The sequence below is a fragment of the Hakea prostrata genome, chromosome 8, assembly GCF_041222555.1.
Source record: "Hakea prostrata isolate BN-2017 chromosome 8, UWA_Hpros_2, whole genome shotgun sequence".
Lineage (NCBI taxonomy): Eukaryota > Viridiplantae > Streptophyta > Magnoliopsida > Proteales > Proteaceae > Hakea > Hakea prostrata.
The window spans coordinates 13760791-13786768 of NC_142607.1; the positions used below are offsets into that span (position 1 = coordinate 13760791).

The following is a 25978-nucleotide window of genomic DNA, read 5'->3' on the forward strand; positions in this document are numbered from 1 at the left end:
ATAGTGAAGGTAAGCAATTAAAGAAGAACCCATTGATAATTTAACGGAAAATAGTTTCTAATGTAACAACAATTGTGTGTTAGGCCTTCAAGCAAAATTTGGGCTTGTTGGATTTAAGTGAAACAATTTATGAAAAGGATATTCATGAAATTTGGCATCTTAAATATAAAAACTCTACTAAAACCCACGTATACTATGATCTATTGCTACTTCGACCCTAATGATAAGAATTGTTTGATTCTTCATCTTCTCTATCTCTATTGACGAAAGTTCCTCTTCATCCTTCTTTACCTCCAATTAAATCTTGTCCCTATCTTTTCAAAGGGGATCCCTATATCTTTTTTGTCTCTGATTACCATAATAAAACCTTTGTTGATACCATTTCTACTTCCAAAAGCAAATTCTATCAAACATATATAAAATTATTTTTATTTCAAGAAACACTCAAAATTACTTTTTGACGTTTATAAAAGTAACACTCAGGTGAATTATCAAACAAGTCCAAAGTTCTTCATGGCCTCACTTCAGCCAATGAAATATTAAGCAGCCATTGCGGCACATGCTCCAATTGCATGATGTTCCAGTTCAAAAAGAAATTACACTCTAAATGGGTAAACTCATTGTTTCTCTTTTTTTCAAAAAATTATTTAATATTGGATAATAAGGGGGTTTTGAGGAAGGGAAAAAAGTGTTATCTTAAACGACGAAGCACAAGGAACAAAAAAATGTGTTACGGTAAAGAAGTAAGCTTTTGAATTACTTGTATTTAATTTTATTATAGGGGACTCCAATTTCTTGTATTTATGTAATACGCCATCCGTATATAAAAACTCTCCTGCATAAAAAAAAAATGAGTGAAGCTCCAGACAGAGAGGATCTGGATCCGTAAAGGAAGGCATGCATAAGAAACAGGACTCACTGTGACTTATGCAAAGCACATTGTGTCATGTTTGCTGTTAAAGCCAAACACATAGGCCTTCGTGGGCTTCACTAATGCGTCTTACCACACGACCACTTATAATTCTCATGCGTAACCATCGGCACAACAATCCAATGCAAATGGCCCTGCGCTCTCGGCTGTGCACTATAACAAGGGAAATCACAGGAATGAAAAGACACTCTCGAACCCCAGAAAAGATTCTACTTTCCTGTTACCACCGATAGTCTTGGATGCGCAGGACTGCCTATATGATCCACTTGAAGCTAGATGCTGCACATTACTAATGTCTCCTGTACCTCTTGATGGAATAGCAGGACTTTCTTGTTCTCCCATCCTGGATGTTTTCGCCAACAAGAAGTCAGAAGGTGACATTGCCATGGTAGAAGTGCTTGAAACTTCCCGAGAATGGTCCAGGCTTCTAAGCCTGCTCAATTGTCTGTGTGGTCCATTTAAATCTAGACGCTGCTCATTACTAATGTCAGTTGCACTTCTTGACGGCATGGCAGGACTTTCTTGTTCTCTCATCCTTCGTTGCTGAACATCTGAAAGAGTCATAGTAGTCGTGCTTGAAACTTCCCAAGACTGATCTAGGTTTCCAGGTCCACTCAATTTTCCCATGACTTGAGCAGGTATTCTCTCTGGTCCACCCTCTTTGGATTCTAAGTAGGGAATAGTCACATTTTCACCGTGGTTTCTATTTGGATCAGCTTCTTCCAGTACCCCAGAAAAAAAGTGGTGTTGGTTTTCCCAAGAGCGTCCTGCTGGGATGAAAGCCTCTGGTTCCTTTGTACCTGTTGCAGCAAGGTTTACAATGTATGTGACTGTCTTACAGCGGGAGAAAGAAAGAAAAAAGAAAAATCGGAAGCATGTATCACCTGCAGGCATTTGCTCCTCCATGTCATTGAAGCGGCTCAAGCTTTTGGAAACAATCCGGTTATTCACTGCTGCAGTCTCTCTGCTGCCATATCTGAACTGCTCTATCGTTCTGGATTCCTGATCTGTAATGAACACAGTTTCTGTCGGGATTTTTGTAGAATCTGGTTCAATTGTAAGTACCTCGGTCGCACCGTATGGTTGATCCTGTTTTTCACGTGCACGTTTCCTTGTTAAGATCAACACCTCCGGAGATGAAGAAGATGAATCAGTGATTCTTGTGGTGGCCAATACGGGAAAATTCTTAGCTTTTTTCCGTATGTGGTCAAAAATAGTTTGCTCAGTAAGAATTTCACATTCTAGTTCTTCAGTTTCAGTAAAAACACCTGTAGATGGCAATCAGATTTTAAAGCAAAAAGCTAAGAATTGGTCTTCAAATAACGTAAGAAATAGAAGAAATAAAAAGGGACGGGGGATTGTATCTGCTAATACCTTCATCCATGTCATCCTGGAAGAGATTGAAACTGGGCCTGTGGAAAGAAATGGGTGATATGCAAAAACTTAATCAAATTTGACATAGAAACATCTCTTGAAATCCAATTATGTCTTTAAAGGCTATAACCCAAAATATCAGAGCTCAATTACTAAGAAGAATTGTAGAATTTCTCACATAGAAACATTCTCCCGTTTGGTTTCTCTCAGAATGGGAAGCTCTTCGGTAGGAACTCGGGAAGTGTTTTTCTCATCATCCTCTTCTACTACATAGATTTCCTTGGGAACAGAATAAGAAGGCGTTGGATGATTACTTCCGCTTGGAATCATGTTCAAAACATTTGTCCTCGTGACTAGAAGGGTTTCATGAAGATCAAGCCCAACTGCAAAGAATAAGTCGCCCAAATGAATTTGATGGATCGGTAAACAATGCCAACAGCTACAACTGTTACGGACTAGCATAGTTGCAGGGTTTTACGGTATTCTTCAAAGATCAGATCAACTTTTACAGTTAATGTTCCTCGCTGTGGATTTGACACAAGAATTGTCGTGCTATAGGGGCTGCAATGAGACCAATAACTTGTCAAAGGCAGGAACTTATTAGAATGGAAACAGATTGGAACATTAAAATGTCGCATCTGTAATCTGTGGAGAGCAAATCGAAGCATGGCACAAGATTGTAGCAGGCAGAACTGCAGGATGTAAGGTAGGGTAATAATCCCCAAAGATATAGACACAATTATGTTTAATGGCACGGCCTGAATGCACAGACATGCATGGACATACATTAGGGGATTTATCTAAGTGGACGAGTCTAGAAATTAACATGTACCCAATCCAGAGTTCTGGATAATGTCCTCTCTATAAACCAGAATAGTCATTCCAGTTAACCATGAGGCACAATGAGAGTGGCCAGGTAGTGTTCAGAGGCCATGTAAAAGAACATTCTTCCTAGAAGATGTGTGATGTATTCATATGAAACAGAGCTGCCAAACAATCAAACGACGGCCAAGCAGCAGGACATACAAATCAAAGACAAAAGGGGTCCAGTAGCATGGCAATCAAAGGAGGCTTCTGCTCCATGGCTCAAACTTTGCTGGCACAGACTGCTGCTTTCTCTTCTTATGGGAGGATCTTTAAATGTCATTTCAGGATAGGTGTCCTTCCCTTCAATAGATCTCGTATTAAATTTGATTGAAAATTCAAACTCCTCATACTAAAAAGCCATCTCTAGGACACAATAGTTTATACAAAGGATAAGAACCCTTCAAAAGATGGGAATGACCTAGCAATTTGGGAGAAATTTAAGAGACAGTGGTCTCAAGGGAAAGATCTCAGGAAAAGTGGAACTGAATAAGTTCAACTCAACCAACAAATTGGTCGCAACTGGATCAGATCTCAATCTTGGTAATGTAGAACAAAGCACTAAAGTAGTGTACCATTGAAATCAAATGGTTGAATTACAACCAATTTGAAAACCCCAAATTTGCAATGGTTAAGAATAGGAAATAGTTAAATTTGATTAAAAATTCAGACCTTGCACAATAATACCAAACTATAGGAAACAATAGTTAAGTAGGAAGGATAAGAATTTTTTAGAAAATGAAAATGTGAATAGTGGTTTTCATTTTCTCAATGAAGTATGTGAACAATCTGCAGTATTTTCTTGAAAAATATCAAGAGTACTCAAGTCAGCGAATTCATTTGGAAAAGAGCGAAGTGTTCTATGGATGCATCAGGAACCACAGAAAATATAGGTGTTGAGTGTTGCTGCTGCTCCTCTTGCCACCAGATATTTGGGTGTGAACCATTTTCAAGGGTGTAGGGTGTCGAAGGAAAACTTTCTTCCTATCCCTGATGAAGTTAGAATAGACTGCAGGGTTGGAGAGGAAAACTGCTATCTCCTGACCAGTAATTTCTAGCATTGCTATCCGTAGCTTTGCAGTCTACTAGTGGCCGACCAGGATTATCAAGCAATTGGAAGGGTGGAGAAGGAACTACTCCAGAAGGGCAGAGGTGGGAAAGAAAATAACAGTGGATGCAATATCCCTGGAGGCCGAAAGAAGGTGGTCTTGGGCTCAGAAAACTTAGAGATGTGAATTGTGCCTTTTTGACGAAACTTGCACGGAAAATCAAGCATGAGAACACAACAATGAGCAAATTTTTCTGATCTCATTATGCAACAGAAGAGGGTGGTCTGAAGGAAGTTTATTACCTGTTTGTCCATTCTTCTGGGTCTAAGGAAGGTGTTGAAAGGTGTGAAGAGCAATGAAAAGAGGACAGTTGGGAATGGTAATAGCATTAGTTTCTGGGTTGACAGATGGATTGGGGCCTTTTTCTACTTCTGAATGCTCTTTGCTAAAGGTAGGTGTGTGCTGCCACATGGATCTTCCTCTGTTGTAATTCTTGAAGAAATAAGGAGAAAAACTGCCTTTTTCCCTTTGGGATGCTTATATTATATTTTTTGTTCACCCAAAAAAGAAAGAAAAAAAACCTGCCTTCCAACTCGTGAGCAAATGTATGCCCTTGGTTCCTTGAAATGGGGTTTTTTTCAATGCAATAGCATAAGGAAGAAGCACCCGGTCTTGAAATGGTGTAAGGCAGTATGGGACTCCAGTTTGTCTCCTAGGCATTCTGCATTTGGGTAGAGATTCATGCTAGGGCATCTCCCTGTGGATGGGTGCTAAGGTGCAAACTGTGCAATGCAATAATGTCAGCATCCAGTTGTCACTGTGTAAATGTGAAGAGGAATGGCAAGATCATGTCTTTTTCCAGTGCTCTTTCTCGGTTCATATTGGAAATTCTATGTGGACCTCTTTCATGTTCCATGGGAAGACAGACCAGCTCTCTACTCTGGGGATGTCCAAGTGATTGGAAAATGAAAAGAAAAAGGGTGCTCTCAAAGCTTCAAAGGTTTTGGATATTGATTTTTTTTTTTCACAGTGGTGTGTCACGCGTGGTGAGAGAGATGTCCAAGGCAATATGAAAGCAAATCCAGGGCAGCTACCTTCATTGTGAATCCTGTGAAATCGGAATCAGCATTGAGGATAGCTGGATTTAATGTTCCTTCCATATTACAAAAGGAACCATTTATAGTAAAGCAGTTGGGCGTTTCTGTAGTTGGAGGTGGCCCTAAGCATCCTCTACAGGTTATTTAGGTACCTCGCCTTCAAGGTTGGTTTATACTGAACATCAATGGCTGTTCAATTGGAAACCCAGCAAGTGCTGGGGCAGGTGGGGTAATCAGAGGCTTTAATGCTCAGATGGTGGATTCCTAAAGGAAAATCATGGGGTTGAAAACTAATTCTGAAGCATTGGTGTTAAGACTGGATCGAGTAGAAGCTTGGGCATTGAGAAAAATTGGATAGAATGTGACACAGCAGCAGTTTGTGTTTCTGGTGCAGAAGAAGGATTTTCCATGGTTCACCTTACAATCTTACAAAGGTGGTGGGACTTGACAGAAAGGTTAGAAAGGACAAAACAGAAGATCCCATTGCTTTTCTGAAGCAAATCCAATTGCAGAGGCATTGGCAGTTTCCTTGCAGCTCGGATCAAACATCTAGTCCCATGGTTTCCTGGCCACAGTCGATAATTACTAAGTTGAAGCATGATGCATTAGGAAGACCTCGATACAGGTTTTAAGGTGACTCTTTATAAAGTGTCTGATATCTTTGTCAGCGATGTACAAGTATCCTATCTGGTTTGTGTACTGTATCGTGTTTTCAGCTTTTCCCTCTATTAATGCAAATGACTCAACTTTCATTTTGGAACCCCCCCCCCCAAAAAATTGAATTGATATATAACCTTAATATTCCATTTTCATTTTCTTCTTGTTTGGTTGAGCCAACTTGAAATTATAGAAGAAAGAGTCTCTGCACTCTTTAGCATCGATGTCATCCATCCTTATGCATACCAGCATATTAGGATAAAGCTCTCTAAGCCCAACACTATAGGAACATTTTGGTCAAAGTAAATAGCTTCTGTCATTTCATATATAGGCTTATTCTTTATATGAACACATCTAACATGTCCAGGGAGGTAACATATATCAGAAATTTCTTACTGTACTACAGCAAATCATAAAGCTCATGAAGGTTACAGTTCACATACCTGGAAAATTCATCAACTCTGCTGCAGCCAACAGAAACGAGGTCAAATCCTTTGCAAACAAATCCAGGGGGAAATATCAAGTGTACCACAAAGTAGAATAGTGCAGGGGCCTTGCATGTGTATGACTTGCCATGCCAAGGGACTGGACAATGTTTACACTGGGAGACCCCCCACCCCCTCCCCCTCTTCTGTTTCCCCACCAGTTTTTTTTTTTTTTTGGAGAGGAGGGGAGAGGAATACAATATCCATCATAGGCAATGTAAAAAGGTAAAAAGTATGCTATGATAAGATTCTCAGCATATACTTGCAGAATGATGTCTTTGCATCAGAGTTTCACATTTTAAAGGAAATACATGATTGAAGAGTGAACATCACCTTATTTTCTCCTGAAAGAGGATTAGATCATCTGACTCCAAACCGACAACCTGTAAAAGGATCAATGGGAAAGTAACTTCACTTGTACTTATTATAACTTAGATGGACTATTTTGAGATGCAGAACTTATGCTTAGCTTTAAGGAAGCTTATCTTGACTACAAACCATATCAGCATAGTGCCGCTTCAGTAATGGTGCCGATTGAGATAATCTAGTCAATGTTATGACTAATTTTGACTTTCCTTGCCTGCGGCATTCCATCTGCTCAACCTGCAGCTCAAGTTTTGGAGGAAGTGACGATAGGGTCTCCTTGATATGGTTCCCAAAGGGGAATTTTCTACCAGTAACAATCTCAATTCTTCTTGGATCAGCTTCTGACAAAGTCTCAAATGAATTTATTCCTGCTGCATTAAGTGCCTAGTGTGACATCAAGAAGAAAAGGGAAAAAGGTGGGGTGTCAAAGCAAAGAAAATATTTAGTTCATGTAACTAAGAAATTAGATACGTAAAGAAAATTAGTTGGAACCAGAGTTTCAAGATTGAAAAGTATGAGTTGGAAAGAAAACCTTGGCAGTCACCGTTCCAATGCCTGGCAGTTGTTTCAGCAAGTAAAGACTGTCATCCCAGAGTCTTTGGTGCAAACATTTGGCTAGAAGAGTAGAGTTTATAGTGCCCTTGTAATTCTTTTTATAAGCATAGTACTCTTTCATGCACTTTGCAATTCTGCAGCCATTTGAACATATTGCATTCATATCCTGTGGGATAAACAATTAATACTTGGGTCAGTAAAGCTTAAGCTATTGTTACTTCTGCAACACATATACAAGAATCATGCACTATGAAGACTCAGTAGATGACACCTGGTTGAGGGATAAATCATGAACCAAAGGATCACCAGTCAAACAGTCACTGGCCAACACAAATATTTTCTCCTCTCTTGTCTGAATACGCTTTTTCCGCTTCCCATTTCCACCGAGGATGTGGAAGCGAAGTCGACCATTTTTATCAGCATTGATGTCATTTAGAAACTTCTTCTCATTGCGTCGGAGTTGCATCCCTTCATTTATGGTATACACAATTAATTATGCCCATTGCTTATTTGTCAAGCACAGATGGTTTACTTATTAACTGTCCATGGATAATATACATACAGGCAAGCTCTTCAGAGCGGCAAATAATATGTAGTGCATCTTCCAGGCTGCAATTTTCAGGGGATTGTATGATGTGTTTCATTGTACCAAATTTTAGATAATATTTTGTCATCAGCTTTCCGGGTTCTGAAGATTCAGAAAAGGCAGAAGGCAAGATAGAGCATTAATAGCACCACTCTAATTCAGGAAAAACTTCATGACGCTTCGCGACTGAAGATACCTAATGGCTTCAAAAGGAATCCATATTCATCAGTCCAAATCATCCCATATCTTGATAACTCATTAACTTTCTGAATAGAAATCTCTGCAATATGATATAAGACGAGTGAGAAAGTCAAATCAATAACCCAGCTCAACAAATAAAAACTACTTAAAAGTACCATGGATATGCTTCTCCAGACGCTCAGTGGTCATCCCTTTCTTAACTCCATAATTCTCTGCGTTCTAAATTTTACATGCAGAGTACTAGAATATTAGCTGGGTAAAAAACTAAGAATCCAAATAGAATTCTTTGAGGATGCCAACAAAACATGCCTTCTTCATTCGCACATACAGGTAGGAACATTTCATCCACTCAATTGCTCGAGTTATGTCAGAGATAGTAAGCTGAACTATTTCAGCAGTTAGATGTTCAGTGAGGCATGAAAGCAACCTGGTACAGAAAAAAACATGCAAAGCAGACAGCTTTGAGACACAGTAAAGTAGTTAGAGTACATACAAGAACCAAGACAAACCAATTGGATCCAAAAATATAGAGGTAAAGAACAAACTGAGATTCCACCATTTCGCATCCACTCAAGAGATTTTCGTATAAATGAACCTAAAGCAATAAACCACAGAGAACTTTAGTACCAATGGTGTCACTGATACAACAGATTGTGTCAAATCCAGTTTCTCTCTTTTCTTTTCTTTTTTTTTTTTTTTTTTTTTTTTTTTTTTTTTGAGGGGGGGAGTGTTGGGTGTGGGAGGACATCCAATGAATGAATGTACTGAAGAAATTACAGTTTCTCTTCTTGTCATGATTATAACCAGACCAGTGTCATCAAATGGTGGACGGCCTGCCCTCCCACACATCTGCAGATGTCGAAAAGGTGATTCACTTCAAGAAAATGTCTGAGAAAGATTGCTGTAGAACAAAGTAATGCATGTTTCATGTGCATGTTGTACATTAAGATATATTTAATTCCATTAAATACTTTCACCAATTAAAGTCATGCAAAAGTAAGGTGAATTCTGCTTAATACTATATGCATGGAAATAACACTTCTAAATTAAGTCATAAACCATGTAATAACATAGCGCCAGAGATGCATTAAATAGAGAAAAGGATTATGCACCTTTTTGTGCATATGAAAAATGCATTAGTCTACATTTTTATGTTATCTGAATACTTAAGTCTTGAATAAAAGGAAAGTGAACGTCTAACACACCTGTAGTACCATGGAGCGATCATATTCCATGTAAAGGCCTTTCTCCTTGTTACTGGAAAAAATACAGTGTCAGTTGCCAAAACATGAAGTTACTGATGGTGCTCTTTAAAATTTTATTGGAAGAATTAAGCCCCAAATGTGGGAAAGAGTAAATATACTACAAAAATAAATAAATAAGTAAATGCATAAACAGAAGAAGGCATGTACATACAAGTATTGTGTTGATTTAATTATTACAGTATGTGCTGGTAAGTTGATTCCATGTGCAAGAGTATTTGTAGTACACAGGATTTGAAGATCACTCTTGAGAAAAAGACTTTCAATTAGATTGCGATCTTTTTGGCAAAGTCCACCATTGTGATATCCAACTGCAACACAGCCAGCTCATAAGAGAAGCTACAAAAGAAATATATTGTAGAACTAGATTCTAAGTGATCAATACAACCTCAAGGTCCTCAACAAACAAAACAGCTACCTAAGCCCATCAAAGAAAACTTTAAAGCCAACATGGCAAGAGAGGGAGTAACTCAGAAAGGTACAGAGAAAACCTCAACAATGTTCTATTTTTTATGAAGATACACAGGATTGCAAGTAAGAATATACCACCATAGACAATGCATGATTGCATTTGTTTATCACTGCATGTTAGAGAAGCTTCCTTCAGTTTCTCCTGTTGTTCTGTACGTTTTATAAATGGATTTGAATGACCAAGGCTCATTGCTGTCTGAGAGAGACGTACTGCTGCTTCTTGGGCTCCTTTTCTCGTTGAGCAAAAAATCAAGGCAGATTTCCCTCTGGAGTGTTGCATAAGAATATCTTTGGAACAATTTTTTATGTTAGATTATCCTCCACATGCACTCCAAAAGTAAAGAGTAAGTTATGAAGAAAAGGAAAGCAAAGAACTTTCTTTGCCATACAATCTTCTGTACTTACCAAATAAGAAGTTTTGAAGGCGCTGGATGATGAACAAGAGATTAAATCATTAGAACATAAATACAGCTTTAGCTCTCCATTTATGACAATCAGAGATTATCTTTTACAGAAAAATAAATGTTACTTTTATTTAAATTTTTAGGTGAACTAAAGCAAATTTTGGATTATAAAAGCATAAAAGTTAAAAGGTGGTTTCAATACCCAGCTACAACAAACAAAAAGGATGATAAGAAAAGAAAGGACTGAGAATAAGCAAATACCCTTTCAAATAGAAAGTCATTTTTTGCTGGGGCATAGCCTGCAGTAGAAACAAATAAAGCCAAGAGGCATTAAACCTAAGCACTAGATGATTCATAAGGTATCAAGTGAATCATAATAAAAATAGAAAAGAATTGAAGGATTAATGGCTTCTCAAAAGTTTAGTCATGTTCTAACAAAATTTGTCTCTGAAAGTTGTAATATATTTGCTTCATGGAGTGACACTAATTGACATGAGACTTGTAGAGGGTGGAAAAAAAAAAAGGGAACAGCAGACCACAGTAATTACTACTATTTCTAAAAAGAACATCCATGGAGGTACCTAAATATCCAGTTGACCTCTCTGATTCAAGAATTGGATGTCCGGGTTGTCCATCAGACTACAACCAAACTTAGCCCTATTCCAAGCAAAGAGCACTGCTAGTTCACGAGAGTCCCACCATTGCAGATCAAGGAGGTTCATGACATACTGACGCTTAGCCATTGTATTCATGTAGGTACTGCTCCTTGACTTGAACCATGACCACTTGGTCACAATGTAGTAGCCTTATTCCAAGTAACAAATTGTTGATCGTTGATTTTATCTTTTCTCATTTCACCATTCATCCATGTCAACATCCTCATTCAGCTATTCAAAGTTTGTTTATATATTGTTTCTCACTGCCCAACATCCAGCCAGCTCCATGCATCATTGCTAGTCAGATAATGGTCCTATAAATACTTTCTTAAGAGAATATGTTGATCACACAAGGCTAACATAAAACAATAAGCATGAAAAACATGAACCAACATAAACCCCTAAGATTGAAAAAACATGTTAGATAACATAAATGAACCCCAACTAACATAAGAATGCCTATGGAGAGTGGTGCTTATCCGTTCTGTCCTCCAATCTTTATTGGTGCGGTATCTTCACCCTTCCCAAATCCACCATCCACTCCTTGGATTCCATCTTTTGTGCCTTCCTCTAGAAGGGCCAAGAAGCTTCCCATTTCCTCCACCCTATTTGCTGGAAGCCCATTTGCCGTCCCAAATCTGAAGGAGGTCTTGGAATCCACCGTATTCTTGATATGAATATGGCTTGTCTCATGAAACTCATCTGGAAGATTGCCTCCAAACATGATTCTATTTGGGTCTCCTGGGTTTATTCTTATCTCCTCAAGAATGACTCCATTTGGACTGTCCCGCTCACTTCTAACCCCTCTTGGATCTAGAGAAAGCTTTTGCTTCTCCGTGGTCGTGCTCTTTCTACCATTTCTGTCCAAATTTCCACTAGTGTCACCACTTCCTTCTGGCTCAACCCTTGGCATCCGATGGGTATCCTATTCACTCCCCTTGGCCCCAAAACCATGTACAATTCTTGTATCCCAAAATCCCCCCCCCTCTCCTCCTTTATTTCCTTTGGATCTTGGTCCACCATCCCTCACCCAAGTCTCACACAAGTTTGGAGCTCCCTCCCCCCCCCCTTCTCATCCCACACTGAGGACCGCATTACATGGCTTCAGTCCCATTCTACTTCTTTTTCACTGCCTCGGCTTGGAACCTCCTTAGAACCCCCTCCCCCCCGGTCCCATGGTGGCAGCTTGTTTGGTTTAAAGGCAACATCCCTCGCCACTCCCTAACTCTTTAGAGAGCCCTTAACCTTAGCATTTCTCATTAGCCACCACATCCCCACTAGCACCAACTGTTCCATTTGTTGGAATAGTTCAGAGGACATTGACCATCTCTTTTTCTGTTGCACGCTCTCCCGCTCTATTTGGACCCTAGTTCTAGCCTCCATTTAGCCCAAATTGTGACATTCATTTGGCTTTGCCCGAGACTGGAAATGGATCCTGAGAAACTTTGCCGGTGCCACTATCTGTGACCAAGTGGGTAAGCTTGTCTTTGCCGCCATTATCCACCATCTTTGGTGGGAACATAACTTGAGAAGATGGACTTCCAAATCCCAATCCCGAGATATGATTTGGAATGCCATCTATTTTGATGTTTCGTCGAGACTTCGCTCTCTTCCCCACCCCCCACCCCTGTTGTTGATTCTCCAAGAAATAGGTTGATTGTTAGTTCTTGGAGTCTATCATCTCCTTTCCAGTTCCCTCCTTGACTGGCTTTCTCCCCCCCCCCTCCCTCTCTTTTCCCCTTTGTACATGTTCTCTTGTTTGCTTTCAGTAATTTAATTAATTATTCATCCAAAAAAAAAAAGAATGCCTATGGAGTTAAAAGAAACAAGCTTATTTAAAAAAGCAGCCATAATACCCTTACCACATGAACTCTAGCACAATCCCTTATGCATCTAAGATTGTGGTTTCTTGATGATGGTTAGCCATTCTAAAACATTATTACTTGTATTTTTCTCATAATAAGTTGTACAAATAGTTTTCCTAGCTCTATTGGATGTCCTCATTGCTTATTAATACTTTATCCTTCTAATTTTTAATCCAACAAATATGATGCAGGCTCCAAGATATAAACCAAGGGAAATCCCAAGGCTTTCTGATGTAACCCAAGGTTTAGGGTTAGATTTCAAGATCTTCTAATTAAGGAACCAGCACTAAATTAGGGTTTTAGGGTAAACCAGGGTTTAGGATGGACCTAGGGTTGCTGGTTCTGCTTTCCAGAACTGAATTCTATTGTTGTCTTTCAACTAGAAGTAGATCTAATTGACAGACTTCAATAAAACTCAGATTTCTGCAATTCTAAATTTTCTGCAAACCAAGGTAGAAGATGAAGTGCAGGTTTTCATTAAACTTCAGAAATATGGCTGAGTTGGGGAAAATAAGATTAGGACTGTGTTCTAGGCTTAAGGGCAACTAAAAGTGAAGGGAAAGGGTTCAATTGGGGCTGGGAATATAGCTTTCCTATTAGGGTTAGGACTGAAAACGTGGGGAAGAAGGAGATGGGAGAGGCTGCTGCTACTCAGAAAGTGACCAGGATGTAGGGGAAACTGTAGGGAAAAGAGACTCAGGCTGCTGATTACAAGAGAGACTCAGGCTATTTATAGCTACCTAACTCTAAATAGACTCAAACTCTTTCCTAATTTGGATCAACTCAAAATAGAACTTTTTAAAGGAAATAACTTGACTCTTAGCAAACTGATACTTACCATATTCAGACTCTAAAACCAACTCAAACTCCTTAAGGTTTCCTTGAAATTAGGAATCTTATCCTAACTGACTAACAACTCTAATTAATAAGGAATTGGACTCAGGGTGGGTCTCCTCTATAGTTTAGGATACTACCACCTTACATGGACTCTTACTTAAATAAAACACTTGCTATTTTAAACAAACAGGGACTCAACTAACCAACTTGGACCAGGTCAATCTCAGTTAACTAATTACTACTCAATATTGAAACTCTTAATAACTCGCAATTGACTCATCAACATAAAAAAAAAATAATAATAATAAATGAAGTTAAATCCCTGACCCTGGAATCGTGAGGGGTAAATAAGACCTGTATTGGGCCCCAAAAGGGGGCTTGAAAAATGACCAAGATACCCTTTGGTTATTCGGCCAGCTTTAGGTGCACCTTTTGGCTCCGATGGCCCAATTTTGGGGGGTCCAACCCAAGATACATCACTTTCTGTCCAGCAGCACAGTTAGTCCCTTAATATTTTCTAGTTAGGCCCTCCCCTTTTCTTCCTCCCACCAACTTATATGGGAGGGGGAAGCAAGTAACCCACCCCCCCCCCCTAAGTCAAAGGATGTTGATCCTTTTAGGGTTTTGTCAGTCTATTATTTCAGTATTTAATTTTGACCTTTAATTCATGTAAGCACAGTTTTTGCCGTTAAGTAATGAAAGGCAGCCCCCAGTTAGGAGTCAAATGAAACCATTGGGAACCAGCTGGGAGGAGGTACTAACTACTTTTAATTATTTTTTAAGCTCTTTCTGCTACTATTTTAGTGTTTGCTGATCCAAACTGTTGATTAGTCTTAAAGTTGGTAAAGGAACCTTCAAGGTGGTCTCTAGATTCTTGGAGAAATCAAGCCAGTCTATTGCTGTGGCTGAAGAGTCAATCTTCAAGAATCCATTCCAGCTCCTCCAGAACCTCTCCAGCCAACATTACTCCCCAACCCCAAAGATCAAGGTTAGAGGAAAAGACACTCTTTTCACGGTATACCGCCCCATCAACCTCCAAAACCAAGAAAACAAAGTTCAACACTCCATTAGACTACCAAACCCCCAAGTGTTCTAACTGGTATACATGTTCTTGGAACATCAGCCAAAAGTCAAGAATTTCAAGTGACTGGAATCAAAACAGATGGCATTCCAAATCAGTTTTGACTCGTAAAGAGTCCCCCAAACCCAACTTGTTATCTTTTGATATAATAATTAAAATAAAACCAAGAAATTATAAGGGAGGAAAAAAGGGGGAGACCACCTTCTAAGACTGAGCAGTCCAGGGGATCACAACACGGGGTGGGGGGATAGAAAGGAGCCGTGACAGATGGACAAATCATATCTAAAGAGTGGGCGGCCCGCCTCTAAGACTACACTCCCACCACAGATGATGGACAATGACACAAAAGACTAGCTTACCAATCCAGTGCAAATGGAAGAACCTGAAAATTTTCTCAAAACCTAAGACCAATATCTAGCAAAGCCAAAAGAATGCCAAGAACGAGGCCAAATGGAAGCAAGCACTTTGCTCCACAGGGAGCAAGAGAAAGGGCATGAAAAGAAAAGCTACTATGGATCCTCTGAACCATTCCAGGATACAATTTGGGCTAACTAGGATATGGCGGCCAATGAGGAAGGATTGGGTGGGAAGAACATAGTTTAGGGCTCTCCAAGGGGTGAGGGAGTGACAGGGGATATGGCCTTTAAACCAAACCAAAGGGGCCAAGAGGGCTGAGGGGAAGGGGGATGAAGGAGGTTCCAAGCTGAAGAAGTGGAGAAAATTTTGGTTGGGGAAGGAAGCCAAACAATGAGGTCGTGAGGGGAATCTAAAAGGGTGGGGAGCAAATCCCAAACTTGTGTGAGACTAGGGTGGGGGAGAGGAGACCAGGAGCCAATAGTGATGAAGGAGGAAAAAGGGGTGGATTTGGGGACTTGGGTATGATAAACAGCACAGGGTCCAAAAAGAGTGAAGAGAATACCCATCGGATGCCACGGGTCAAGCCAAAAGGAGGAAAGAGAGCTAATGGAGAAATGGGTGAAGATAGTGGAGAGAGCACACGGTCTTAACAAGAGAAGCTTTCTCCAAACCCAATATGGATTGGACGGCATAGGGACGGTCCAAAAGAATCAAATCTGAGAAGGTAAGAGTAGACCCAATGTACCCAGATGGAATCTTGCCTCGAAATGATTTTTTAGATGATTTTAAGGAGACATGCATATTTACATCAAGAATCCGACGAATACCTAGGCCTCCTTCAGATTTTGGATGAAAGATGACCAACCAACTAATGGGATGAAGGAAGCACGTGGACTCCTGACCCTTCCAAAGGAAAGCACTAAAAAGGGACTACGTGGCATGGATAGTAGATTTTAGGGATGGAGAAAATTCAACACCAATAAAGATAGAAAGATTGGAGGACAAAGAGGAGGAGCACCACTCTACCAGCAAAAGAGAGGAGCTTGCCTTTCCAAAGTTGAAGCTTCTTGCAGATATGGTAGAGCATAAGGTAGTAGTGCTAACGAGTAAGTCTACCAGGGATAAGCGAAAAACCTAGATAGACAATAGGGAAGGGACCAGGCTTAAAACAGTGAACTGAAGGAGGGAGGTGCGCACTAAATCGAAACACCAATAAGAAAAGAGTCAATTTGTCAAGATTGACCCTAAGGCCAAAGAGGGAATCGAAGAGGGAAAGGGCTAAGAGGATGAAGGAAATGGACAAGTGATCAACTTTGGAAAAGATCATTAAGTCATCGGCGAAAGCGAGGTGAGTGAGATTAAGGGACTTACATTTGGGAAAATAGGGGAGATGAGAAGATGATTGGTTTTGGATTGAAGAATATGGGAGAGGACATCCAAGGCCAGGCAAAAAAGATAGGGAGAAAAGGGCAACCTTGGCAAATGCCAACACGGGAAGGGTAGCAAGGGCAAGCGTCGGGGAAGCACTGACGCTTTTTTACTACACATTGAATGGGCCCATGTGAGACCCACTAAGGGTCCCACCTTTGAATTATATTATCATGTTCAGACATGGGCATGCACATATTAAAAATATAGGTAAATCATTAATAAAGACATTTTTACATTTACAAAAATATAAGTAAATTATTTACCAAAAAAGAAAGGTAAATTAAAGCATTAGGATAGCTAACAAAGAAATATATTACTAAATATTTTTAGTTTTAATTAATTTTGTTCATAAAAAAGTCTAACAAAATCAACATTAATGGAAAAAACAATACATGATTTCAATGGTAGAAGGAGAGACCATATAAATTCAAATAAATAGGAAAACAAAAAAAAAATCTAGAAAGAGAGAGAATAAAAATGGATACAATGAGAGAATACCCGAATGTGGAGAAGATTTAGGAATAAACACCTTGCCTTTAGTTTTTTCAAGTTTTCCCTAAGCTAAGAAGAGATTTTAGGGATGATGAGTTAGTTTCTAATTGGATTTAACTTTTTCTTCCTTGAAAATAAGGGTTCAATCTTGGATAATTATTAAGGATGATGTTTATACCCATCATCTTTTACCTTTTAATTTTATTTTTTTTTCTAATATTTGGGGGGAGGCAAATAGTGATATTTCACATGATGTGGGAAGAGAAAAATTAAGAAAAATAAAGAAAGTAACCATCTATTTTTAAAAAGTTGGGAGGGGGGGCATGGCCCCTTGGCCCCAATGTGGCTCCACCTCTGAAGGGAAGTACCCAGCAGGAGAGCCATTAGTGATGATGGAGAAATTGGGAGTGGAGACGCAAATCTGAATCCAATGGATAAAATAGGGCGGGAATCCCATGGTAGAGAGGACATCATTAACAAAACCCCAGCAAATAGAATCAAAGGTTTTATGGAGATCAACCTTCAGAAGGGCAGCAAGAGAGTGAGAGATCCTATCAAACCCATGAACAATCTCCACACAAAGGAGGTTAATGTCTGCTATAATGCAGCCAGAGATGAATGCAGATTGGTTGGAACTCACAAGCAAGGGCATAACCTTTTTTAGCCTATTCACTAAAACCTTATAGATGAATTTATAGAGGAGGTTACGAAGAGAGATGGGATAGAAATCTTAGAGGGAGGAGGTGCCCTGCTTTTTGGGGATGAAACAAAGGAAAGTTTGGTTAATAGAAGGAGAGTTGAGACAGCCGACAGGTAAAAGAAAAATCTACGAATGGCTCTCACAAGGTCACCCTCAATTAAGTCCCACGAGGGGAGGAATGGCATAGAGAGAGGAAAAAGAGGAAGGATCAATGAATTTATTGAGGAGACCAGGGGGGTGAGAGGGGAGGGAGGGAGGGAGGGAGGGAAGAGATGGTTAGAGAAGATGGAAACAACTTCAGCCTTGATACAAGGAGGGTCAAATATCTAGGTACCATTACTAGCAATGAGGATAGGAATGGAGTTGAAATTGTGGCGAGCTTTAAGGGAACGATGGAAGTAGGCGGTGTTGGAATCACCAAGCTCAAGCCATTTGATTATAGCTTTATGGTGGAGGAAACTTTCTTCTTAGGGGACAAGGGAGGAGAGTTCCAAGGAAAGGGTTTTCTCATTTACCGCCAAGGAGGGGTTGAAAGGTCAACTTGGAGAAGAGACTGGACACGCAGTAGATGTGAGCGACAAGAAGAGACCCTAGAGGAGACATTTACAAGCATGGAAGAATTCCACATACGGAGGGCTTCCTTGGTATTCTTGAACTTACGGGCAAAGGCAATGAGAGGGAGGGAATGACAATGGACAAGCTTCTCCCAAGCCTCTTTAACCGTGGGAAGGAAGAGCTAGAAGTCTACATATTGAAGAATTTGAAAGGTTTAGGGCCAAAGGAGGAAGGAGGAAGAAGATGGACAAGACTGGGGAGTAGTCAGAAAGACTACAGTGGGAGAAGGAACATGGGAAGCAAGGAAGCAGGACAGCCAGGAATTGTTAGAGAGGAAACGATTAAATTTTGACAAAATTCTGGTGGATCCTACTCTACCATTTTGCCAAGGAGATGGCCCGACCAGTGGAGATCAGAAATGCAAGAGTCATCAACACATGAATCGAAAGCATCAACCACAGCAGGGTCAGGAGGAGAACCACCAACAAGCTCATGTGAGAAGCGGACAATGTTAAAGTCCCCACCGATGCCCCAAAGGAGCTCCGCAGTGGAAGAGGATATTGAACATATATCCTCCTAACGGGGTGCGCTCAGAAGCGGTTGAAGCCATAGACTATGGTGAGAAAGAAGGGGAGAGAAGAGGAGGAAGTGGAGATACTAAGATGCATAAATTGAGGAGAGGAATCCAAAAGAGAGATTTGGAATTTGGAAGAGTCCCAAAGAATCTAAATACGACCATTAGAGAAGTGAGAAGAATTAAAAAGGAAAGACAAGAAGGCAATAGATCATGTAATCCGATGGGCATTATCACAGTGGACATGGGTCTCAAGAAGAGCATAGAGTGGAGCTTTTGACTCTTTAATAGTATTTTTAAATTCCCACTTGTTTTGCAAGGGAATTGATTCCCCTGACATTCTAAATAAAGAAATCAGACATTATAACAAGAAGGGGATGGGGCTGCATTATAGCTACTAGGGTTGGGGCAAGCAATATGGGGGATAACCGCATCTATATAAGCAATATAAGCAATGCAATAGGGGAAGTCTCACACAAGGGGGAGTCCAAAGGGTAGGGGGTTTCAAAGATATAGGGATCTAAGGAAGAACCCAAGATGGGCATAGTCGGTTCAGGGGAGAGGGGTAGCTCTAGAGGGGGGTGAAGAAGGACAGTGCTCATGGGGCTTAAGATGGGCTATCGAATGGTTGTTGTGGGTAATTATGTTGATATGGGCTAAGGGTCAGGTAGGTGGGTTAAAAGTGGGCCCAAAAAGCAATGTAAGAAGAGACCCATTAAGAGAAAAACCGAAACAAAAACTTGGCCTAGGCCCGTGAAGAGGAAATAGAACTTGGGGGATTAAAAAAATGGGTGGTCCCCACTCAAAACATAGGGGGCAGGGGTAAAATGGGCATATCGATATTGGGGTGAGTTGGTGATAGGGATAAGGACAAAGGGGCATCGGGAAGGTTTCGAGGATTAGCGTGTACTGTAAAAGGGAAAGTAGGAGGGGACAACAAAGGATTGACAAAGCGATCACCTTCGAGGTTTACAAGGTAAAGGAAAGTAATTGCTTGAGTGTTAGGGTTTAGAGACGAAGGTACCTGCAGCGACCAGTCAGCAGTTGAAGGTCCATCGATAGCTGAGGGAGAGATGATAATCTAAGCTATTACAAGAGCTTGGATTGCAGGAATTAGACTAGCAAAGTTGGTACAGTTCAGAACACCCGGGGAACCAGGGTTTGCAAGCGGCGGAAGCTTGTTACGTCTTCTTCTTCTTTGGTAAGTGTTAGTGCCCAGAAGGACTATCAGAGGAGCAAAAACAACAGCACCGAGGTCTGCCGGAACCGAAATACTATCAAGGACATCAATAATTCGTTGAGGAGCGGTAGGAGCTTCAGAGGGCATTCGGTCTTCAAATGGAGTTAGACTAGTAGCAAGATTGGAACAAGAACGATTTGACAAGGAGGAGGAGCAAGCACTAGCATCTGTTCAAAGGAGGAATATAGGTCACAACACACAAGCACCCAGTCATAGATAATAACTTGATCATACTTCCAACCATTGTCATCTTCAATAGAGAGAAATGTGGGAGAGGCTTAGCAAGCCACACAAATTCTAGCATACAAAAGTCTTTCCATTTTGAGAGTTTTAGCATCAGTACGAAGGGGCTTTCCAATAGCTGAACCAATACGACTCAAGCAATCATTCTTCCAAAATTCAAGGCGGAGACCAGGGAGATTGATCCACAGGGGAAGAGTGTTGAAGTTGACCCTACGAAGAGGCGATGAAGGAGTCCAAGGCTTGATGGAAATTGGAGATTTACCAACGAACCAAGGGGAGCCTGCCAAAGCACGGGACTAGCAATCAGGAGAGGCAAAATTGAATAGAAAAATTCTAGTATCGAGAAGGTGAGTCTCCATTAGGACCTTGAGCTTTCCATTGTTTGGCGAGGGAAGATTTGAGGATGCCAAGGGGGAACTAGGCCAAGGAATTGGTCAAGAATAACAGATTTCCATCGGTGAATTCCAGTGGTTGTAGAGGAAGAGGGGCAATGGGCTAAAGAGACAAGGGGGGAAAGAAGGTAAGGTCTAGATCAGTAGTAGAGGGGTTGGGAGGTAAGGAAAAGGGACCTCCAAGATCTTATGTGAGCATGAGCGACTGGAAGAGCAAACTCAGAAGGGGGGAGGGCAAAGGGATTGGTGTTGACGAAGTGGAGAGGCAAAGTCAACGGAGGATGAGGTAGAGGGCAACGGCGTGGGAGGCCATATCGCCAGCAAGGAGGTGATGAAAGGTTAACCTTACCCATATCTCAGTGTCCAATTGAACAAGACTGGAGGAATATGAGAAAGAGGGTTGGGAATCCATGAACTCCATACCTTGACAATATTCTTAACGGTTCCATAACTTTTGGTTATCTTATTTCATCCTAAAACAAGGAATCTCCTTTTAACTAATAACCCTAGCTGAACTTAATCTAACCCTAGCGAACTTAATCTATGCCATCTGAAACCATTAGACTCCATCAATCTCATCATCATCTACAACAATTTAGAGAAAAATCCCTTTGAGCTAACACCTCAAAAACCCTCCCAAGTACCCTAATTGAATTTACCTAACGTAGTAAAGTTTCACTTTAAAGCTTTCTGATCAAAATCTTGGCTAACTGCCCAATTTCCTGATGCTACATCATAATATGGTTCAAATCTCATCTCTTCCATTACCTCATTAAGGATATCCTATTCCCCTTCTTTTGAGCTCAAATTGTTATAGAGAACCTCATACTTTCTACTCCTTGCTTTCTCCCAGTATCTTCCTAGCTTCATATATAGTTGATTCAACAATATATATATAAGGGCTGCTTGAACTTTATTATCCACAATCCCGCTACCGGGATTCCTCAGATGAATGCTGTTTTCTTTTAAATTCACCAAAATAACTCTCAGAATTTCCATATATAATACAACCACTTCATGCGTTGAACCATTCAGCTTGAATATAGCGTCATTAAAAAACTTCATTGGCTTTCCAATTATCTATCAAAACTTAAGACTTTATGGGGTAAAAAAATTTCATACAGAAACTAAACATATCCATAGAAATGTGGACAACAAGAAATGAAGGAAGAACTTTACAAAAAGAAAAATCATAACAAAAATAATGTAATGATTATACCAAAGACTTTGGTCACCAACTTTACAGGCCGCATTTCCTCTCCAAATCTGTCAATGTCATAAAAGTTATTAAAAAAAAAGTTTCAACAACTACTGCATTGAGAAACAGAGGATAGACAGTCACTGTCCTCGTGACATTCAGCAATACCTTTTGATGCCTTGCACAGGAACCATAAGCCATTCCGCTGGAACCAATATTCAATGAAAACTCACATCTGAGATGTATTTTTTATGGATACATATAACTTGGTACTGTACCAATCTCACATTTCAATTTTCTACAAACATAAAAGGCACCACACGCAAAATTACCAAGGTCCTCAATATTCGGGATGGTAGCAGAAACAGCGAGGAATCGAACATTTGACAGAGGGCTTGATTTCATTTCAGGGTTGCGTGAAAGCATTTTTATTCTACTAACAATTGCCTCCAGAGCAGCTCCACGTGGATCATTCAGGAGGTGAACTTCATCAATGAGTACCAGCGCAATATCACTGAAGAAACTCAAGCCACCATCTCGTATGTGGTATCTGGTCACCGCATCAAACTTCTGTTGAAACATTAAGCAAATTTCTTTAGATGTGCTGCAAATGAGGTGCTTAGAATTAAGTGTGGACAAGTAGTCAGAAAGTTTGTAGACTACCCATTTAGAAAGAAAGAAAGAAGAAGAAAAAAAGAAAAAGAAAAGAGAGAGAGAGAGAAAGAAAGAAAGAAAAAAAAAAAAGAAGAAGATGATATGTATGTTCACCTCAGGAGTGGTGAGAATAATGTCTGCTTCTTGAATATTCCTTATGTTATATGATTCATTGTCCCCGGTCAACTCCAAGCAATTAATGCCCCAAGAACCAAGTTTGTGGTCCCAATCCCGGAGTTTTTCCTGCACTAAGGCCTTCGATGGAGCAATATAGACCTTCATATGACACGGGAAAGAAGATAATCTTCATGAATATATACAATAAGCAAAAGTGTGGATCTTCAGTAAAGGAACTGTCAACTTGTCTAATAGCAAGAAAGCCATAGCATGAATGCATGCTGTTAAATGATAACTAAGAAAATGATATTAACCACTACAGGATACTGACGGCATACAGAACAAATGGAGTTTTTCAATTAAAGAAAGAACCCTCAAGGGGAGCTTGGGGAAGAAAAACTCCCAGTATGATAATCTATCCACTGAAGGGACTTTATGAAAACCAAATATCATCCATCAACTTCAAGAAGTAGGTAGCATACCGTTTTTAGGGTTCCCTTTATATGAATAAACTTTCCCTCCTGAGAAAGAAACCTAGAGAGAAGCCTCAAGATGCATAGCTCAAATAGCACTGTTTTACCACTTCCAGTTGGGGCAGCAATAACCATGTTTACATTGGAGAGGAAACAAGCAGAAAAGCATTCACTCTGTAATGAATTGAAATACCTGTATACATGCAAGAAAACAACAACGAAATACACAAATTAAATTCAAGCAAACCAGGATAGTTTGCAAGAATAAAATACACAAAACTAAATTCAAGCAAACCAGGAAAGTTTTTTGTTTGCAGTCAGCAAATACAGTACTGTTGTATATGATGTGAACCAGGAATCTAGGGTTTTAATTGGTGGATGCAGGCCCTAGATCCATAGTTGTCAAAGTGGCAAGGCGAACAAAGCGATTGGGGCCCCGCCTAGGCAAGTAGGTGACAAAGTGACGCCTAGGCGGCAATAAGGCGACCAAAGCGGTTGGGTCCAAATTTTCAATATAACTACTTTTAAACTACTTTTCAATACAACTACTTTCTATAATAAGCTAAACAAATATTCAATAGTCACATTCATCCCCAAAAAAAAAAAAATTCAAGAATCATAATTATGAAAAATAATTTAAAAAAAGAACACAAACATAAGTTCATCTCATCAAACCATGGTTGTCAAAGCGTTTGCCTAGGCATTTACTGATTCATTGATTCTTGATGTTGAGTATGGCTTATGCTTCAAATTCTGTTGCCGGCGGGGGTGTAGGGGCAGCGCCCCCAGAGCAAAAAATAGGTTCTATGTCACTTTGGGCCTTGGAGTTCCTTTGCAAATTGGTCATCAATTAAGCGGTTGAAAAACCGCTTTGACAACTATGCCTAGATCTTGGTCCACTCTAAGGATCCTCTTCAAGTGAATCAACAGTAAACTAGGGTTTGTAATATCCTACGGTTGAGGGAATTGGGCTGGATGGGGGGTTCTAGGTTTGGATATGGGGAAGGTTCAGGTTCGGATAGGGTTTAGAAGCTGGGGTTACGAGTTCCAAGTATATCATCTGCCGTAATTTTAATTTCAGAATTGAATTTCAAGTCTAAGGTTTAGATGAGAGGTTGAGAAGAAATAGGAATTTGAAATTTTAAGGTTTTAGGGTTTCTACTTAAGAAGAAGAAGACTAAGATTTACTAGGGTTTAGGGGAAAGGGAAGGCCTGAATTGGGGATCGAAGGTAGGGTAAGGAGGGAGTCTAGTTCCTAAAAGGAGTTGGCATTGGATAAAGGGTTAGGGAAATCTAGGGGTTTAGGGTTAGGTAAAATTCTGGTTTTAGGTTTCCTGGGTTTCCTATGCTGCCGCAAGCTAAAAGGAAGAAAAGAAAGAAGAGGGGGGCTGGGAGTGATAAACTAGCATTGGCGAAGGAGGGGGTGAATGAAATAGGGATGAGGGAGGGGTAGGGTTGCTGCCGCAAGGTAGGGAAGGGGAGGAAGGATTCATAAGAGACTCATACTCTTATAAGGACTCTGTCATATCTTACTTTAGGACGATCCGAATTGAAAAATAGAAGTAGATGTGGTATCCTTGTAGGAAGTAAACTGCAACTATAGGAATCCAAACCTAACTAGGATTCTTCAATAACTAGACAAATAAAGACCCAAATTCAAAAATAAAAGTGGATCTAGGATCCCACAAACATACTGGACCCAAACGAAAAACTAAGTTGACTCAACTGAAATATTGCATAATTATGAAAATACCCCTCATTGTAGAGGGTCATAGGGTATAGGGCTATTACTCTAGCCCCTATTTCAGCCCTGATTCTGGTTCACATCTGTAAAGCTTGAAAATGTATGTGTGTGTGGCTGTGTGCATGTACTTTTTCAATACACATGGAGGGTTTGGGGTGAATTTGTGGTTTTTGTTGGCCAAACCCTTCATAATGCTAGGATCATAATTAATGAGTCCCGCCACCCCTGTTTGGTAAGAGATCATTTGTATTGAACTTAAGAAAACCAAACAAGAATTAAATGACACAGAACGTGAAGCAATTAATGTGTTTCAACTTATCCTAGTAACAGGACACCATATAAAGACCAAGTTGAGATTTGAGTACAATACCTAAAGCTAAAAGTTGAACGGAAAGGTGCAGGTAAATCTGACACAGACTTCAACGCATATGAATCCATAGCAGAGCTCAATTCGTCAAACAATGAGGAAGGAGAAAAATATGTATGAATGTCACTTCGTTAGAACCTATAAAAAAAAATCAAGAGTAAGTAATGTTTCAAGCTTCAAAGATTACCAATGAAATTGAAAAGTTGCACATAATTGGCCAAGAAATCAATCACTGCTGCCAAAGATGGTAACAACATTCCATGTAATTAGACAAAGGAGAGAGGAAGAAGAAATTGGGACAGAAAAGTCAACCGAATGTAAAAACTTTGCTTACAATCATTATGGGCCTGAAGATACTCTTGTTCTTTAAAATCACATTCAATAAATTATTATCAGTTGTCGCAATATTATTTCGAGCAAAAAGGAATCATTGGTTATTGCGTACAGTACTACTGATATAGTGATATTTCTATGGCTTTCTTCCCCAACCAGTCTCCAAGGGGCACTTGACTTTGATCCTATGCATCTTTCCACAACAAAATTGATAGCATTGCAGCATATGGCCTTTAAGCATTCAAACGAAATGATTCACTTTTTGTTCACTTATTAATAAAGAGTATGATGCCCCCCCCCCCAAAAAAAAAAATAAACAATTGTCAAGCCAAACATGATCATTTTCTCAACTAAGCTTACCATGCAT

General features: G+C 40.0%; 1 protein-coding gene across 1 annotated transcript; it reads right to left on the minus strand.

Moving 5' to 3' along the window:
* Positions 1-712: 712 nt before the first annotated feature.
* On the minus strand, positions 713-25405 carry RCK (DNA helicase ROCK-N-ROLLERS). The gene is made up of 27 exons (XM_089166117.1): positions 25282-25405; positions 23177-23360; positions 22692-22853; positions 22256-22493; positions 22092-22128; positions 21945-21991; positions 10564-10601; positions 10304-10325; positions 9974-10186; positions 9582-9738; positions 9371-9422; positions 8943-9014; positions 8711-8760; positions 8475-8592; positions 8321-8384; positions 8161-8244; positions 7941-8066; positions 7650-7846; positions 7356-7544; positions 6956-7207; positions 6791-6840; positions 6416-6436; positions 2784-2866; positions 2484-2688; positions 2306-2343; positions 1816-2199; positions 713-1731 (listed from the first exon to the last, which is right to left on the minus strand). Exons 1-27 carry the CDS (start codon positions 25347-25349, stop codon positions 1100-1102), a joined length of 3783 nt encoding a protein of 1260 aa, XP_089022243.1. The 5' UTR covers positions 25350-25405; the 3' UTR covers positions 713-1099.
* Between the last annotated feature and the right edge of the window lie 573 nt (positions 25406-25978).

Bases quoted from the DNA above. Each gene is read 5' to 3' on its own strand.
- RCK (XM_089166117.1), bottom strand. From the start codon at position 25,349: ATGGATTCATATGCGTTGAAGTCTGTGTCAGATTTACCTGCACCTTTC. The intron at 22,129-22,255 runs GTAATTTTGCGT...TATTGGTTCCAG, and splicing joins CCCGAATATTGAGGACCTTG to CGGAATGGCTTATGGTTCCT. The intron at 2,200-2,305 runs GTATTAGCAGAT...TGCCATCTACAG, and splicing joins CCAGGATGACATGGATGAAG to GTGTTTTTACTGAAACTGAA.